The sequence below is a fragment of the Acartia tonsa genome, chromosome 7, assembly GCF_053477335.1.
Source record: "Acartia tonsa isolate MP-2025a chromosome 7, ASM5347733v1, whole genome shotgun sequence".
NCBI classification, from domain to species: Eukaryota; Metazoa; Arthropoda; class Copepoda; order Calanoida; family Acartiidae; genus Acartia; species Acartia tonsa.
Genome location: NC_137266.1, coordinates 40,863,687 through 40,883,815, shown reverse-complemented (window position 1 = coordinate 40,883,815; position 20,129 = coordinate 40,863,687). Strand labels below are relative to the sequence as shown.

Here is a 20,129-nt window from a genome sequence, read left to right as displayed (position 1 = left end):
TGCTGTGATTCAAAAGTAAACAAAAAAAAATGCTAAGGATCAATGTTGGAAGGTGCTTTGAATCACATGGTCTTGTTTGTGCATAGTCGTCCCCTTTTAAAATTAAAAAGGGGGGGGGGGCGGATGTGCCACTTTTTGAAACCAAAAGTAAAACGCGCATGATCTCAGCCCATAAAAGAGTTACAGCTCTAAAATTTGGCACAGCACTTGCTTTTGTGGAGAACAATATGGAACTGTGAAGAAACGGCGGCGGAACTGCTGCTCCCGCCAAAAACCGCCGATTTCCCGCCGAAATTTTTTTTCCTTTTCTCGCCATAATAGACAATTTTCAATCATCTGAGATAAACTTTTTTTTTCATAAAAATTTTCCTTATATTTTCACTTGACACTAAAAAGATTTTACACTTTTAAATATTTTAAAATATTGACATGTTTGAAATATTACAAGTGTCACGTGAAAATATAAGGGATTTTTTTATGAAAAAAAAGTTTATCTCAGATGATTCAAAATTGTCTATTATGGCGAGAAAAGGCAAAAAAAAATCGGCGGGAAAACGGTGGTTTTCGGCGGGAGCAGCGGTTCCGCCGACGTTTCTTCACAGTTCCATATTGTTCTCCACAAAAGCAATTGATCTGTGCCAAATTTTAGAGCTGTAACTCTTTTATGGGCTGAGATCATGCGTGTTTTACTTTTGGTTTCAAAAAGTGGCACATCCGTCCCCCCCCCCCCCTTTAATAGAACAAGAATAGTCTTCATGAAAATTGATACCTTTTTAAACTGAAAGGTTTTTGTCTTTTAAAGCATAACTGACAGAAACACAGGCAAAAAATGTATAGAGCAGATTCGCATAAATATTAATAATAAACAATTTGATTTAAAAGGACATATCTTTTGTGTCTAAAAAACCTACTGTATATATACTATGAATATAAATACTAAAATTCAAAACTTAGGTGTCAACATCTAAAAATGATTTTAGCGCACTTTTCTTAAGCTCAAATCTTCTACTATTTGCAAGAATGGCTGCAAAACGCTTCAAAGTTGAGCAAGCAACATAGAGCTACAGATTTTATTGGGGCCATTTACTCGAACATATGAAAGTTTGAAGGCCATATCTCAACCAGGGAGCGAGTACTGGCGTCCCAAAGTCGAATAATGAAAATCCATTTTTTATTTGAGTTTTAGAAAAATGCGCTAAAACCATTTTTGTATGTGGGGTAAAATTGCTTTCAAAAAAGTTCTCATAAAAAAACACACTGTATATACATGTATAATGCACAAAATTAAGTTTACAGTTTGGCTGTTGTTTACTATAATCGCTTCGCCGAAGATCTCGAAGATTTTCTAGTTGATCTTTCAGTTGATGAATTTTCTGCTGTTGTCGTAGTTTTCTTTGTTGACCTTCCCCCTCGCTTAGTTGTTCCTGAATTATAAAATTGTTTTCAATATTTTTTTGAAGTAAAGAATGTTAAAAAAGACGATTTTTGGTATATATATACAAAGGGGGCTATGCACGAACGAGAGCAAGTGATTCTAAGCACCTTCCAGCAGTGATTCTAAATATTTCTTTGTGAATATACTAGGGTTATGTTTGAAATAGATATACCAATTAAAAAAATAGGTTTCATCATGGTTTTCTATGAATAAAACTTTGAAGTGTTAAGCATTTTTTGTTACCATCCCTTTTTCTAAATTAACATTTACATTCATTTACATTGAATAAGTTTACTTTTGAGTCATATTAATTTGAACTCAACAAAACATTTAATGATATATAGCCAAAGAAATGCCTAGCATTTCAAAGTTTTTTTTCATATTAAACCATGGTAAATCTTATTGTTATAACAATATTAAACATAACCCTAGTGTATCAACAACAAAAAAACATTTAGAATCGCTGCTGTCGTCTGTCTGTCTGAAGCTTACTCTATTCCCCTCCCCCCTTTATTTGCCAGGAATACATTTCAGAATATATAACCCGGACATATCCGAGCTAAATATCTATATTATTACGGGCAGGGTTTCGGATCCGCATTGATTTTTTGCGGATCCGGAACCGGATCCTCAAAATTTGGTCAGTGCGGATCCGGTTCCGGATCCTTGACAATAAAAATAAAATCACCAAACCTTTCAAAAATATTTATTCTTTAATTTGAAGTCAAAAATACTTTTAATTTTAAAGTCTGACCCTAAACCTTAAAGATTGGCTCTCATCAAGAGAATGTCTGAGATTGTATATAAATTTAGGTAGATTTTTCCATTTTTTCCGCCTTTTTTTTAGTCCAAGGATCCGGATCCGCAATATTTTGCGGATCCGGATCCTTGGACTCGAAAATATGTGGATCCTTGCGGATCCGGATCCGAAACCCTGATTACGGGTTTCGGATTCAAAATCGGAGTTTTGGTAAAAAAAAATGGCGGATTTATCCAAAAAGATTGCCTTCTTTGGCAATAATTATAAATCTATATGTCCAGGGTTGGCAACAATCCAGCTTTTTCTAGAAAAGTCCGTTGACCTTTAAAAGTTCGGTTTTAACTTATTAAATATTGGGAAAAAACCACACAGTATAAAAACATTAGAAAGAATTTATAACAAAAAAGACTTATTTTTAGAAAGCAACATTTTTATTTTAAAAAATAGAAAGAAGTCTTTTTTGTTGTTGTAAATTCTAATGTTTTTATACTGTGTGTACAGGCATTTAAGAAAAAAAATAAGAAGTTTCTTCAGAAACAAGACCTTTTATGGAGGCAAAAACTACATTTTTTTTCAAGGTGAACTTTTGCTATGCATTTTTGTTGGTGTTTAAAACCGGAAAAAAAACCACGTGGTTTAATCTGCCCTAGACTTTTCCTACCAACCCTGATATTACGATCATACCTGGAGTTTTTCCACAGTCCTCGGAGGCAAGGGTCAATTTTTTAGCCGGAGTTTTCAAATCAGCATTGTCATAGTTTTCACCATCTTCATAGATTTTCACGGATTTCTTGTCTGTTGAGAGTTTGCCTAAATTAGATAAATAATTGCTAGAACATAATGATAAGATGTAAGCCTGTATGTTCTCTAAGATGACGTAATGGACTCACTAGAACATTCAACAATGATAAGTTTCAGGCTATTCATTGTTTAACTATCCTTACATAAATATAACAAGGATGACAACATCCATAAGTAGCGAAGCACAAAAAATTGTGGATAAGAATACGTAGAAGTAGATTTAAAGTGTATTTATTAAAATCAAGAATAGATGTATTGGAGAAAATAAACACGAAACCTTGTTTTATTTTGTATGATGAAGACGGTTAAAGTAAATTACATACTAGATGCACATAACAATGGGGGAAAAAAATTTGAAACTGTTAATGCAAAAAAGTTTTAAAATTGGACCAAAAATACCAAAGATATGGGGAAATATGTCAAACATATAAAAATAGCCAAAAACCTGATAAAAGGCAGTTTGGCCGCCATTGTTTCTTTTCTTAAAACACCAGAAATTTAATGTTAATATCTTTAACTGAAAAATTTTTGAAAATCGGACCATAAGCACCAAAGATATGGGGAAAAATGTGAAAAATATAAAAATAGCCAAAAACCTGCAAAAAGGCAGTCTGACCGTCATTGTTGTTTTCTTCAAATGACGGGAAATTTAATTTTGATATCTTTAACTGAAAAAATTTTGAAAATCGGACCATGAACACCAAAGATATGGGGAAAATTTGCAAAGTATAAAAAAATAGCCTAAAACCTGCTAAAAAGCAGTTTGACCACCATTGATGTTTTATAGTTAATTGTGCTCCTTAATGATGGGAGTGTTGTCAAAAAATTTCAGCTCTCTATCTTTTATAGGAGCCGAGAAAATCACGTTTCCCCCAATTCATTAATTACGGACGGACAGACGAAAGGACAGACGGACGGACGGACATTGTGAATTATAGAGTAGCTTCGCTACTAAAAAGGAGGGGAAGGAGTCGTTTTAGAGACTTCAAGCATCTCTTTGATGTTGAACAACTTTTTGAGGCAGACATTTCTTTATTTATGTTTCATTCGCCTCCGGCTGACCGTTTAGCCGTTATTTGCCGCCGAAGGCGTGATTTTTGGCGATTTTTGCCGTTTCCGAGGTTTTAATGGACATTTAGGAGGGGAAAGAGTTGTCCAATCAAGTTGATGATGAAGTACATTTTTGTAGGCAATTGCATTGGCTAAATTTCATGTGAAGTAAAATTTTTTGTATCTCTAACCGGTTTTGCTCCAGCTGAATCGATTTACAGATACCCCCTAAAAACCGGAAAAAACCGGTTTTTCATAAAATTCACGGCCGGTTTTGGCCGGATCCGGCTCAAATTTTGCATGGAGTCATCCTTTGATATTCCCAACAGTTGATACTTGACTCAGCAAGATCCCAGAAAAGTGTGGTATATCTACCCCCCCCCCCACCATAAAATTGAGAATATTTATCCCTAGACCCATGTTTACATAATTTATTTGTGAAATTTTTTATTTAGATTTCAAACCCCCCAACCAAGAAAATATTACAAAACCACCACATGACCAGTAGATATATTCCCTGAAAAGTAGAATCTGTTTAGTGGTTACCGAGATCTTAAGCTTCAGACGGACGGACGGACAGACATAAAGCTACTTTGTATTATAGATATCCATAGTAGAATGCTCTTACCTTTCTGATTTGAGCTACTTGGAGACAAAACCTTTCTCATACTAGCTGGTATTTTCTTCTTTACTGACACAGAGGGCAGGTCACTTCGACTTTTCCTATGAAATATCATATGGAGATTTCCAGTAGGTATTGCTTCAAAACCGATTGATATCCGCTGGATTGAAACCGGTTTAATATCAAGTGTTGCGTCGTATTACCGACAATTTTCAATGAATATCAAATAAAAATCATTAAATTAAAACTAGATTTGAATCCGAGCCTTCGGCCCCACGGAGCTAACAAAATATGTTTAAATCCAGGGAGTAAGGGATGGGACAATGAGCATGGGCAATTAATTCAATTTAAGAGTATTTGCTGAAAGACCTTGAAATCTAGATTAATCCGAAAAATATGGAGGAAATTTTAAAGGAAGTCAATACAATACAGAAAACAATAAAATAAGAAGAAAGTTCCAAGAAAAAAACATTCATTTGAAAATTATATTACCAGCACATCAGACTGACCTAACCATTATGTAATTAATAACTAGAAAAATCTCCCTGGAACCCATTCAACCCATAGTCCCATAACCCAAAATTTAATTGGATCCTTAGATTTTTTATTAAACAAATATCACAATAAAGTCTTTATTTATGAAATGATATTTTCTGGAGAGAAAAAAAAATGTTAAAACCAGCCACTTCATTACAAATTAAGTTTCTTGATACTTGTCTTCAATATTCTAAACTAACAAACGAGTTAGCGGCATTCTGTGCGCTAGTACCCAGTCAGTCAGAAACTGCTAAATTCTTGCACATTCCCTTTAAGCCAGTACCCAAAGTCTGAGACTTCTAAAAATTGAATATTCGATCCATTGTCCTCTCCCTTACTCCCTGGTTTAAATCTTATAATTTTTCCTTTAAATAACCGCGGTTAGTTGTCTATAATATGATGCGATTAGGAAAATTTAAAATTCTAGGTTCTACTCTTTCTTTGTAGGCCTACAGAGACAAAAGTTCAGACCACAAAATTATTACAGAGAAATATTCCTCAATGCATTACAAATGGAGACACTGAAAACGTAAGTTGTAAAATAGATATTCATTGGCTCTAAGAATCTTCATAATAAAAAATCAAATGAGAACCATTAAAAACAGGAGAGAAAATAAAAAAGGCAGAATAACTCTGCTGACAAGTTGTACCTTGGTGTTTCACTTGTTATTGTAATCTTTGGTTTCTGACCTCCTGAACCTTTGTCCACATCCTCTGGTGTGTCAATCATGGCCTCCAGGTTGCACAGCTTCCGTCTGGATGCCAAGCTTCCTTTTACACTTTTTAGCGGCAGAATATTTTTGTCGTCTTCGTTTTCTTGTTCTGTTTCCTCGAACATATTTAGCTTTTCTAACTCCTGAAAATCAAACATTTTTTAATCATACGCCCCCCTAGAGGATCCCCTCCCGCTCTCATTTTAGTTTAAAAAAGAAAAAATATGGATAATAATAAGGGGGGGGGGGATGGAGCGCATTTTTTAAGGGCGATTTCTGCTTTGAGGCTCTCCAAAAATAGCTATAAACCTTCCAAGGACCTATAAAAAGCTACAATATACACAGACGGACGGACAGACATACAGAAAGACAGACGAACATACAGACATAGTTTTACTTTGTATTATTTATAGATTTAGTTAGATGTTTTAGTCTGAAGCTAAAGATTTCAATAACTACTGAACTGATTGAATTCTCCTTTTTTGGCGTAAGATTCTGATTCACATAGGTCCTAGACTGGTTTTAGACTATTTTACTTAATAACATAATATTAATATTTTTTCCAATTAATTTCGATGTTGGTATAAGCTGTACACATTACCTTTGCTAAATGCTCGGCGTCGCCAACTCCCAGGGACGGATAAAACTTCTTTGTTGGTGCCTCTGAAATAAAATACAGCTTAATCTATACACCAGTTTGATTTTAGTGCGGCTCTGGCTCTGACCTATTATTGACTTTTGAAGGTTTTAAAAGTTCAATTTGTGATAAAAATGGACTTGAAAAACTTAAAAAAGGCATTTGCACACGACACAACAGAGTTACCAAATTATAAGGGGGGGGGGGGGGGGTAATGCAATCATCTCGTAATCAATGAATAAATGGCACTTAGAATTCGAATTTCGATCTGAAATTGAGCATGAGTAAAAAAATGGAAAAGTAACGGCTGGCGGCTTAGCCGTTTAGCCGTTTTTTTTGTCTATTTTCAGGGCAAAATCATCATTAATTACGAAAAAGAGTATATTATGTGGAGATAGGTTTCGTGACTAATTTGCACTAAAGATAGACAAAAAATGGCAAAACGGCTGAGCCGCCAGCCGTTAGCCATCACTTTTCTAACTTTTTGTTCGATTTAGGGAAAATATACCTAACAAGGATTACTCATGCAAAATTTCAATGGAAATTGATTACGAGATGGTATCATTACCTCCCCCCCCCCCCCCCAATCAAAAATCTCTTTTTTAGCTAACCCGGAGCCGTTTTTTAACGAAAATAACAGCTCCAGCTCCGGCAAAATATAGCGGGTCCCGGCTCCTCGGCTTCAGATCCACAACGCTGAATTCTTGGATCCAGGATCCAAGATTGGGACACTTTTCAAACTACTCTATGACACGGCATCTCTAAAACAGGCCACAAACCTTTTATACCATTCAAAAATAGTATAAAAACTACTAAATGACTGTTTTATTATAGTAGGAAACTACTCATTAAATTCATTTATAATTGTTCTACTTCTGTAAACACAAGAAAACTAATTCTATTCTTTATAATTAAGTTCTTACTTGTCCAAGTTTTGTTTGGTCTGTCCGCCACTGGGGTGCACTGGCCCTGATAATCTGACATCAACTTGTTCACAAAAAGTTTGCTCATATCGTTTGTCAAACTGTCCACTTCCGGTTTCTGACACATTTTAGGCCAATTAGGTATTTTTATAATGTTTTTTTTTACAGTTTAGAATCACACTTCTAAAAAAGTGATCTTCATAAAGTGAAATGATAATCGTTATTTTTATAATAATAATTGAAAATAAGGAAGAAAGGTAGATATTCAAATGCCGTAACCCTGTGGGGCTGATAATAATCATCCCCCTCTCTTGTTTTGAAATAATTGAAAATAAGGGAAAGAGGGTAGATTTTTCGTATTTTTGAACCCTGACCTAAAACTGCCCTAACCTTGCAGGGGCTACAGAATATTACCTAACCTAGAGTAAAAAATGCTTTAAAAAGTTAAAGGAGCGGAGGTTATTAATGTTGAACAAGTTGTGAAAGAGCTTGAAAAGATTACGTCTTTAATTTCAAATTATAGTAACCAAAAATCATTGGATAGAGTAGAATAGACGTGGATATTATGACAGGGGAAAAATTGCTACAAGCTTTACTTTATTAGAGAACATGAAAATTTGCTGTAAGACCTAAGTAATCCTATTATGTATAGTACTAATAACCACTGAACCGATTGGATTCTCTGTTTTAGGGAAGCTTCACATAGGCCCTGTGATGGTTTTAGGTTATTATATTTTCAGATTTAAGTCTTGGGATGGGTTTAAGGTATTTTTTCTGTCTGGCCCTTCTGTATACGAAGACCACAGATCTTAGGGACGTATTATATACATTACAACATCAATTTACGAAACTTACCCTCTCATTTAATAAGCTATTGTAAATAATATTGGTCATTCCTTAATTGCTAGGCTAAGTGAGGATTTAAGTTCTATAATTCTGAACACCAAAGTTGGGTTGAGATGACACAGTCTCACATCAACAATAATTTCATCTGATTATCAAAACATTTAAACGTATTTTTCAGCTTGATTAGGTATTGTTTTTATTGGTGAAGCTACTCTATTATTCACTTTCACTAACAGTCAGTCCGTCTGTCATCCCATCAGTCAGTCCGTAACGCTTTGAATTTTCACTGCCAAGATGTATATTTGGCGGCCCTGTCTTAAAAGACAACCTCTCATTTTTTAAAGGTTTCGTGGTTAATTTGAGTTTTTGCATATATTCTGCCTTCTTCTTTTATTTGTTGTGACAACTGTACATCTGCTATAAAACTCCCTTTATCCGTTTGTCCATTCCATGATTTTTTTGTGCTTCGTTACTTAAGGACGTTGTTATACTTATATTTTTATTATTTGAACAAGGTCAATATAATACAAAAAAAGTAACATAGTCTCGGTCTGTCTATCTGTACCAAAGGATCTCGCTAACCGCTAAACCGATATGGTTCTCCATCACAGGGTAGCTTCTCATGGGTCCTGGGAAGATTTATGACTATATGGGGGAAGGTACCACCAACCTCCCAAGAGAAATCGTCTATAGAACCCCCCCCCCCTCCCTCCAAACTTTTTTTCTTTTTCTTTGTATAGTGGCGTATCCGCTAGTATTAAATAAAGCAAAATCAGTTATTTGATTTTCTAAACATACAGGCTAAACGTCTAAGTCATTTTATTTGAATAATTATTTTGTCCAGACACGGCACTATTTGTTGATATGTTTAAGGGGACGGCCATAAGAACGTAAACAAGTAAATTATTGAGTAGCAGACCATAATTGGATTTTTTTCTATATCATGTTTTGCGGTAAATGTTTTTTTCCTGCCTTTTGTTTTTGAACCAGGTAAATGAATGGATTCAGAAAGCTGAAAAGTAATTAAAAACATTAGAAGGTTAAATTCTGTTTATCAAAGATAATTTAATCATGGAATTAAGAAATATAGCTTTGAATAAAATTACAAACTAAGAATAGTTAATTATCGCCTCGTATTATAGACAACTTTCCGCGGATAGAAAATTGAATAGCTATAAAAACTTATTGTTCGTGGAATATTGTCTATAATACGATACCATACATGATTTCAGTATGGCTGAGAACCAGTGCTAATCCAGCGGATACTAATCGGATTCGAAGCCATGCTGGATGAATAAAACGATACCTTTATTGCTGCATCTAAGTCTCCAGAAAAGGCCAGACTTTCAGCCTCTAGTAACAGGTTCTCTGAATTTGACATAGATTTATTAAAGGGGTATCTTTTTATCCAATATCTATTATATCTATTAACTTAAGCTTAAAATACATGAAAATCAGGGAGGGAGGAACTATTACACTATTTCCTTATGTTGTATATTTATGTTTATTCTTTGGCTTAACAACTTTTCTGTCTTAAAATGAATTTTGATTGGTTGGTTTATTAGGTAAGTGTCCAAATATTTTAACCGCTAATTGTAATCTAGGTACAGAAGGAGAAATTTGGTGTTTTATCATTGAGTATGTACATCAATTTGTCGGCCTTTGTCATATCCTTTAAGCTTCCTGATGAAATTACTTTGTTAATATTTTCATACTATGGTAAAATATACGGCACTTTATTTCTAGGGGCGATTTATCTTGTAAGGGAGGAAGAACCTTCCCTTTGAATGATATCGGTACAGCATTTTGTGAGATTCTAAGCATAAAAGTAGAAAATAAAAGGGAAAAAGAAAATGACGAACTATTAAAATTATTGAATAGCTCTAATCATAAAAACCTACCGAAATAGATGGATTGGAAATTAAGTGTTGTACCGTCCATATCTTGATCAAGACATCTGGCTCCAACGCTATACTTAGTCTTCACCTTAATAATAGTTTAATTAATAATGATAGTTTGTCTATTAACTTAGCATTAGGGTTGAAAATCCAAAATCCGCCCAATTTTTGGACCCAGAATCCGAATCCGCATTCCTTAATTCAAATTGCGGATTCGGACTTATTTTTTGTGACTTTTGTAGGTACCTCTTAAAGAAATTTTATTTAAAATGTGGCAGACAAAAACCAAAAAAGCATTTTATTGTTTCTTAACTACAAGTAAAACGGTGGGTAGCATTCATTTTTTTTTTAAATTAACTTCACAGAAGGTTTTCAAGCTTATTTTATGTTAGGTTAGGTTAAGTAGGGGTTGAAAAATGACCGTTGTAGGGGCTAGAATTTTTTATTTATAAAAAAAGACCTTTAAAAATATTGCTAGAATACGCAAAACATAATCCGAAAATTCGCAATCCGCAATCCACAGATTAATCCGCTTCTTTTAGGCGAATTTTTGTAAGAATCAGAATAAGGCCGAAAAATTGGCGGATTGCCAACCCTACTTAGCATGCATTGTAAACTAATTTGACTAGGTAGTACATAAATTTTTTTATCAATTTAGTAAGAACGGAAAAAAACTCTCCTTCGTTAAATGTTTTGTTGAGTTCAAAGTGCAAAATTAAAGTTCACGGCAAAATATCATCAAATGCTGTAAAATGAAAAAGTATATTAATCAAACTTTTTGAATTATTACAATTTACCTTTCGTTTTTTTTCTCTCGAAAAAGACTAGGTAATATTGTGTTAAAGCAAATGATAGTTTATAATTTCAGCTGTAATATGTTCTAATCTTTTTTTGTCAAGACCATGGTAGAACTTAAATTTTTTCATTTCACTTAGCCTTACAAAAGGTGCTGACATCACGTGCTCTAGTTCGTGCATAGTCCCCTTTTACTTAAAAGTAGCAAAGCCACACTCATTTAAACTCTCTGCATCTGCAGCTGAGAATGTATTATCGTACCTACCTTTTTTACAATATTACTTGAAATAGTCTGAAAGGCCAACTTTGCTGCTCTATTTTCTCCTGACATCATTAAAGCTCGAGCCTTAAATAAATATCAATTCTTAAAAAATAATTACACTGGTATTCAAATGACGAGTAACAAAACAAACAAAAAAAATTTCCTGGTCTTAGCCTACCAAAAGTTTTATAAAAAAAGCTTTGTTTAAAAAACTATTAGGACTTTTCTTATCTCTTGATTGGTGCCTCCAGGGGCACTAGCAGAGAGGGGAGGTATATTAGATAAACCATTTTTAAAATTTTTTTTGAGGGTTGTTTTTTTTTTGAGAGGGTGGTGGTATCCTCCCCCAAAATAGTTATAGACCTTCTCAGGACATACGAGAAGCTACCCTGTAAAGGAGAACCCGATCAGTTCAGTGCTTAGCGAGATTCTTCGTTAGAAACAGAGACAGGCAGACATCCTGTTAGTTTATTATAAGTATATTTACCCAAGTATTAGCAAACTTAAGATATACACCAAGAAGGAGGTTATTACAACAATTTTCACAGATACAATCTTCTTTATCATCTAAACATAAGAAAATTTGTCAGAAGAAAAAGTCAGAATTCTGCAATTCAGGGAACCGGAGCAGTTATTTTCAGAAAGGCTCCAGCCCCAGGGGTAGCTAAAAAAACATCTGGAAAAAAGATTTTTATACCTTGATTACACTTGATGTTTAAATGTTATAATTTGAAGACCATTTTAAGTGTTTCAAGTCCATTATTCGCAAAAATTGAAATTTTAAAATCTTCAAAAGTAAAAAATAAGAGTTTTTTCTTGATTTTGGGAAGAAGCCGGAGCCGTTAGTTTTTGTTGCGGCTACTTTATACTAGATCATTTACTAAACTCTCTAAAATGACATACATTTTAAGATGCTTAAAACTTTTTGTTATTGAAGATAACGGCTTCATATTTTGGGTACCTACTGGGTCAACTTATGGCAGTCTTTCAGCAATTAGAGCGCTGTATTTCCTGCAGGCTTCTTTCAATATATCCCAAAATTTGAATAAAATTACCTAAAAATGTTGTCTGTACAAGTTGATGCCTATATAAAGCAGGGGAAGCAGATCTGAAGTGATGGTGCCCGGGCATATTATCTTTCCTACTCTCTGTATCATCATCTAATTTTACCTACAATTATAACAATAGTTCTTACACGGATGTAAAGATATAGAAACAATTAAACATTTAGAAATTATTTCAGGGGTGTATATTATTCACAAGATTATTTTTTCCCCTCCTTGAAAATATTTCATTTACCCCCCTCCTTGTTTTTCCCCAAGAATAGGGGGAAAATGAAAACATAAATGAAGTAGCCCTCCCCTCCCCTTAATAAATTCAGCTAATTAAAGTTTTCTTCTTTATTTGATTAAATACATTACAAATATGGCTCAATTTCTTCATTTTATTTCTTACCGCCACAAATTTTTTACACCCCCCCCCCGCACCCCCCAACTGTGCAGGGGAATTATTTTCTGAAACTTACAATCAATATATAGCACGATTCCAAAACTGTACGAACAATTCTTTTGACTCTACTGTAGTATATCTTATTCTGAACTTACTAACAATAAAATAATATTGTTGGGGCAGATAAAAGGTCGTAAATTCTACTATGTACTGTCCCCTAACGACAGCTGAAAATCACGTATAGGTTTCATGATTTTTTTCCCGAACTAATTTCGTTGTTAGCATAAGCTGCTATTTTTCTTACATCTACTGCTCTCCCTAGGGCGAAGCAATTAGTACTTTTAAAATCAGCTATTAAAAATATCTAAACCAAAATTATTTTAACAGTGGGTATTATTTTGGTCAATCAAGTAAGTTTAGAATCTTAACAACTGAAATGTTACCTACCCTGTCTTTCTGTCCTTCACTGAGAACACTTGCCATGATGCCTTGAACACCATTCAGTTGGACAAAAGCTTGAGCCTCGTCGTCACAATTCAGATTACTTTTGGCAAGTTCTAAAAATTATTTTGGCGGTTTTTCTCAAAGTGCAAAATCAAGAACAACCCCGCCCCCTCCCAATATTTTGAAATAAATTAAATTAGAAGGAGATTTTTCTTTTTTTCTTAATTGCTTTTGACCAGGTTAGGTTATAAAGGGTACGGAGTTGCCCCGCAGGGTTGGGGCGCCGAGAGCTTAGGCCACATAAAGGAAAAAACACCATCCCTCCCAATTTTTTTATTTATTTGAAATTTAAGGGGGAAAGGGGTGGTTTCAGAGATCGATAGGCACTTTGGGGGAAACCACCTTGGATGAAAGTTGTTTAAGTAATTTTTACAACTTTTCTGATAATTAAGTGCTAGTTTTGCAAATGACAAAGCCTACATAAAGGTAGCTATGAATAATTGAATTCCTTAGAATTGGCTTTCTAACTTAAAAAAATATTGTAAATTTGAATGCAAAAAATAAACAAGAGTGTTTCGTCTGCTATGGATTCCTTTTATAAGTTTGATGAATTTTGGAGTCAGATGGACCATCTATATATTAATTCATATGTAACATACCGACATAAACTGGTTAAAGAGAAGTTTCTACTAAGGTTACCTATTAGAAAATCGCAAGAGTGTAGTGGAAGACAATTTGTTTGTGATAATTTTAGGGCCCATTTTATATAAGCTCGTAGTTCTCTAAAAAAAAAGTAAGATTAATAAATGAAATATAGAGATTGTCAATAAAGGGGGGGGGAAGTTCTGCCACTTTCGCGTAAACAGTGTGCAGTGGACTAGGTATTGATTTTAGATTATAGGTTATTTAGGATAAAAGTTTACTTTTGGGTATTAGTTCACGTATATTTAATCATTTTTTGAATAGGTCTCCAGGTTCAGGTGCTGCAGGCTGGAAGGTCGTTTCTGGACAGGTAAAAAAATTAAAAATTTTTTGTTTGAAGAGTTAGAGAGCAACTTATAAAACAAAATATGCTTCTTTTTGAATGTTATTAACATATTTGCAGAAAAAATTAAATTCGGCCTCCAGGTTCAGGTGCTGCAGGCCTCCAGGTACACTCTGGACAGGTAAAAATTAAAAAAAATTCTTTGAAGAGTTAGAGGTACACTTATTAAACCAAATATGCATCTTTTTGAATGTTATTACCATATTAGAAGAAAAAATGACAATCGGCCTCCAGGTTCAGGTGCTGCAGGCCTCCAGGTACACTCTGGACAGGTAAAAATTAAGTTTTCTTATTTGAAGAGTTAGAGGTACACTTATTTAACCAAATATGCATCTTTATGGATGTTATCATCATATTTGCAAAAAAATTTAAAATCGGCCTCCAGGTTCAGGTGCTGCAGGCCTCCAGGTACACTCTGGACAGGTAAAAATTAAAATTTCTTATTTGAAGAGTTTGATGTACACTTATTTAACCAAATATGCATCTTTTTGGATGTTATTACCATATTTGAAGGTAAATTGACAATCGGCCTCCAGGTTCAGGTGCTGCAGGCCTCCAGGTACATTCTGGACAGGTAAAAAATTTTAAAAAAAATATTTAAAGAGTTAGAGGTAAACTTATTAAACCAAATATGCGTATTTTTGGATGTTATTATCATATTTGAAGGTAAATTGATATTCGGCCTCCAGGTACAGGTGCTGCAGGCCTCCAGATCCATTCTAGACAGGTAAAAATTTAAAAAAATTATTTAAAGGGTTACAGGTACATTTATTAAACCAAATATGCATCTTTTTGGATGTTATTATCATATTTACAGAAAAAATTCAAATTGGACTCTAGTTTCAGGTTGCTGCATACCTCCAGGTACACTCTGGACAGGTAAAAATTAAAATTTCTTATTTGAAGAGTTAGAGGTACACTTGTTAATCCAAATATGCGTGTTTTTGGATGTTATTATCATATTTGAAGATAAATTGACAATCAGCCTCCAGGTTCAGGTACTGGAGGCCTCCAGGTCAACTCTGGACAGGCAGATAAAATATTTTTTAATACTTTTTAATTTGGAAACCTTACCTGGATCTTGTTGACTGCTGGTTGTTGGTAGCCAGTTAAAAAATCCTAAATGGTTATTTTTGAATTTATAGGAATGGTTTCTAAAAAGAAAATGGCTAAATTATACCTAATAATTTAGTATAATATAGCATTTAAGGCTCCAGACAGGCTGTAGGCGGCCTCCAAGAGCCTGCTGGACAGGTAAATCAAATGTGTAATCTTTTATTTAAAAGAAAGGTATACTATGTAGAAATATAAAAGAAACTTTATATAAAAAATTAGAGCATAAAATTTGCAATGTTATCCTAAATAATATTCACATAACTTTCGTCATTTACTTATTTCCAGTGTAACAATTATAGAGTTGCTGCGCTTTCTAAGTCGTACCTAACTGTTATAGAAATCAGCATGCAAAGTTTGAAATTGATAGAGCAATTTTAACCTGTTTGAATGAACGAAAAGAGCTAACTGTAACGGACAGACCATCCCTAATTACAGAAAAGCTTTGCTTTTACAAATTACCAGTGTATTTCTCCTGAATTTGAAAATTTTAGGGTGATTATTGGATTTTAAAGAGATCCTCTCAAACGTGCAAAGCAATCTGTCAAACTTATACTTCCAACTTTAAAATATATGAAAGAAAATTAAGTACCTGTACACAACTATATTCTTTACTGGAGTAGAAACATGGCCTCTTCTTTTCTTTCTCCTAAGACAAACAAAAAAAGATTTTTGAGATCTTTTTAGAATATATTAAAACAAAATCACATTTTCCTTTGAAGTCTTTAGACGTCATGACATTGTTGATAGACCAACAGACCAAGAAAATGCTTATTGGCATAGGGAATTTCCAACTAAAAAAAAGTAAGCATATTATCTTGAGTACCTAGTTGCCAAGAAATTTACATTTATTCCATAATATTTCTTACATATGCACAGACAAACAGTCGGCCATTTAGAATATCAGAGGAACTTTTACAAATATAGAATATAAAAATAAATACAATTTTTGCCAGAAAGTGTCAGGAATTCCTGCCTTTTTCTTTAGACGTGGATTGAATATACAATCTAAGAATTTCTTTATATTTTACTAACCTGGATGGAGAATCTGTAGCTCTGAATGACATCTGGATAAAATTAACCTCTCTCAGTAGTAATTTTAAAATTATTTCACTAGCATCTATACTTTATAATCTGAATCCTATTGAAATTGCATTCCCCATTCTGAGTATCTGTAATATTATATCCAAGACAGAATTATATTTTGCATATGTGTGGAAAACCATACATAAACAAAAAGTAATAAATACAGATCTATCTAGCTGGCTCCTGGAGGCCACCTTGACCCTATCTGGAGCACAACTCAAACCTTTCATCTAAATAAAACAAATTATAAAATTGATTTTTTAAACCTGTCCAGCAGGCTCCTGGAGGCTACCTAGAGCCTGCCTGGAACAAAAATAGAAGACTTAATAAATTTTGTCATATTATTATATTTTAATAATTTTCTATTTAGAAACCTTTCCTCTAATATCAAATATTACCTTTATTGGAATTTACCTTGCCAGCGGCCACAAGCAGTCACCAGTGGTCACCAGGATCCAGGTAAGGTGTCCAAATAAAAAAGTATCAAAAAATATTATAACTGCCTGTCCAGAGTGTACCTGGAGGCCTGCAGCACCTGAACCTGGAGGCCGATTGTCAATTTACCTTCAAATATGGTAATAACATCCAATAAGTTGCATATTTGGTTTAATAAGTGTATCTCTAACTCTTTAAATAAGAAATTTAAATTTTTACCTGTCCAGAGTGTACCTGGAGGCCTGCAGCACCTAAACCTGGAGGCCGATTGTCAATTTACCTTCAAATATGGTAATAACATCCAAAAAGATGCATATTTTGTTTTATAAGTGTACCTCTAACTCTTCAAATACCAAATTTTAATTTCTACCTGTCCAGAGTGTACCTGGAGGCCTGCAGCACCTGAACCTGGAGGCCGATTGTCATTTTTTCTTCAAATATGGTAATACCATCCAAAAAGATGCATATTTGGTTAAATAAGTGTACCTCTAACTCTTCGAATAAATGTTTTTAATTTTTACCTGTCCAGAGTGTACCTGGAGGCCTGCAGCACCTGAACCTGGAGGCCGATTGTCATTTTTTCTTCAAATATGGTAATAACATCCAAAAAGATGCATAATTGGTTAAATTAGTGTACATCAAACTCTTCAAATAAGAAATTTTAATTTTTACCTGTCCAGAGTGTACCTGGAGGCCTGCAGCACCTGAACCTGGAGGCCGATTTTAAATTTTTCTGCAAATATGATGATAACATCCATAAAGATGCATATTTGGTTAAATAAGTGTACCTCTAACTCTTCAAATAAGAAAACCTAATTTTTACCTGTCCAGAGTGTACCTAGAGGCCTGCAGCACCTGAACCTGGAGGCCGAATTTAATTTTTTCTGCATATATGTTAATAACATTCAAAAAGAAGCATATTTTGTTTTATAAGTTGCTCTCTAACTCTTCAAACAAAATTTTTTTAATTTTTTTACCTGTCCAGAAACGACCTTCCAGCCTGCAGCACCTGAACCTGGAGACCTATTCAAAAAATGATTAAATATACGTGAACTAATACCCAAAAGTAAACTTTTATCCTAAATAACCTATAATCTTAAATCAATACCTAGTCCACTGCACACTGTTTACGCGAAAGTGGCAGAACTTCCCCCCCCCTTGTTTTCTTTGGTGTTTTCAGTTGTTTGTATGTGTTGGAAGTGTCCCAGAAAATCTCGGGAACGTCTGGACCGATCATTACTCCATTTTCATGGAAAGTTGGTGATGGTCTGATGGAGGTTTTAGGCTACTGCAATGCACCCCCCCCCCCCCCCTCCTAGAAATAATATAAAAAAACATATTAGAGGGTCCGAAACGAGTCTTGGCAACAAAAGACGTTAAAATTTATACTGTGATCAATTGCAAAGCAAGATAGTGAGTTTATGTAATTCCTTTGCCCATAAACAGGTGCATCTAAATGCCTTTTTTTCTGCGAATATTTGGTTGTATGCCGGATACTTGTTTCATTAACTTGTTTAGTATCCGGGGCGTTTAATATTGGTCTTAACTGTCTAATAAGTCACAATAAGACAAACATGACACATCCTACTACTTTGCAGGACAGCTTTGTTGTATAAATCAAGGATGACAATTAACGAAAAGAGTTAAGCATTACGGATGGACTGACGAACGAACGAACTGAACTAATTATAGAAAAGCTTCGCTTTAATTACCTGGCAGCCCCGATATGATTATGAAGCCTGATTAGGTGATGTCCAATTTCCAGGGCAAGTTCAGTGATAGTCGCTCCGGACCAAACAATTCGTGGATTCTGTCGACAGGGTAATCTGGAAATGGATTATGTATGTATGTTATGTAACCCTGATTCTCTGAAGTTAGGATTCAGATGTATACGGAGAACGGAGGTGAGAATCATAGTTTGATTTGTAAGCTTCGCGCACAGCTGTCTGTATTCTATGTTACATTATAAACTGACCCGCAATTATCATGTAAGCTACTCAATTATTACATCAATCTGGCCTAGAATTTTGGTAGATGTTCCATATTAAACTAACCTTATTAATAGTACTCTCATATAAATGAGGAGCATGGACGAAGGAAAGCATAAAATAGATGTCAATCAATTCAAAAATATTTTGATCCTTTTGCTTTTACAATTTTATAATGGCGAAGGTAAAGTAGAAGTGCTTTCATCCCAGACAATACAACCTACACTAGCAATTATAGTCATAACGTTTTCCTTGTATTAAGAAATTCTACATATGCTTCAAAGAAGATAAAGTATAGAATAGAATCCAGGTAGAAGATTCTGCCTGGCTAGCCTGAAATGAAATTGGAACTTTTGAAAGCCCTAAATGGCTACAAGGCTTGTAGTAAAATCACATGATTTCAGATATTATCGAGAAATGATATGAAAAATAAATGCCTTTTTTAATAGTATACTAAAAGCCATACAGCCAATCGTCCAGCCATAATTGTCCTATTCACAATGGATTACAACCTAGTATGAGCAAAACTTTAAACAAAAATTAATTTCAACATGAATTTAGTAAAAAAAATGACTTCAAAAATATTTGGTTAAGAAATAATGATCACGGCATTTGTATTAGGGTTGCGCATGAATTTGTTTACAAAAAATCCTTAGCAGCTGATTTTTAATTCTTTCAAGGTCTGAGAGTAAAGGATGTTTATATCCAATTATATATTTTTAAGTATTTTAATTTCAATTATTATCATAAAGTATTTTATTAATTGTTGAGTTATACGCAAGTTACGTTTACATTTCGTAATCGAGTGATTACGCAAGTTGCGTCATAAAGTACATTGACAGTGGTGAAATGTAAGCAATATTAGATAAACATAAATTTAATTTCTATGCAGTAGAGACATAAAAATCTAATACTTTTCGATATATTTTCATTAAAAAGATATTATTTCAGTTTTGTCCCAACTTGACATGTGTACCATTCAAGTTTCATATTATGTTTTTATTGCGCATGCGCAACTTTTCTTCAATATTCCCTAAAATATTTGAGGTTTTCATTTCTATTCCTCCTTATTCTACATATGCTTATTTTTTCACTTAATTTCATCGCATTTTTTGAAGGATTCATAAACAAACATCAAGGTACTTACGTTCTATCATCCTCAAAATATCTTGTACATGCTTCAATAAGTTTGAATGCCTCCATCTCTAGTTCTAGGGGCCCTAAACTGGCAACGGGAGTGTAGTGACTGTGCGTTCCATTACTTGTACTGTTTGAAAACTTTGTATTAGT

The 20,129-nt window shown here is 34.1% G+C and overlaps 1 protein-coding gene across 1 annotated transcript; it reads right to left on the bottom strand.

Moving 5' to 3' along the window:
- Positions 1-1,201: 1,201 nt before the first annotated feature.
- Positions 1,202-20,111, bottom strand: LOC145323756 (uncharacterized). The gene is made up of 17 exons (XM_080166264.1): positions 19,987-20,111; positions 18,564-18,677; positions 13,872-13,954; positions 13,176-13,285; positions 12,335-12,449; positions 11,767-11,846; positions 11,283-11,363; positions 10,226-10,310; positions 9,631-9,692; positions 9,297-9,336; positions 8,377-8,469; positions 7,479-7,598; positions 6,520-6,581; positions 5,856-6,061; positions 4,675-4,769; positions 2,880-3,005; positions 1,202-1,424 (listed from the first exon to the last, which is right to left on the bottom strand). The coding sequence occupies exons 1-17, from the start codon at positions 20,040-20,042 to the stop codon at positions 1,312-1,314; spliced, it is 1,641 nt and encodes a 546-aa protein (XP_080022390.1). The 5' UTR covers positions 20,043-20,111; the 3' UTR covers positions 1,202-1,311.
- Between the last annotated feature and the right edge of the window lie 18 nt (positions 20,112-20,129).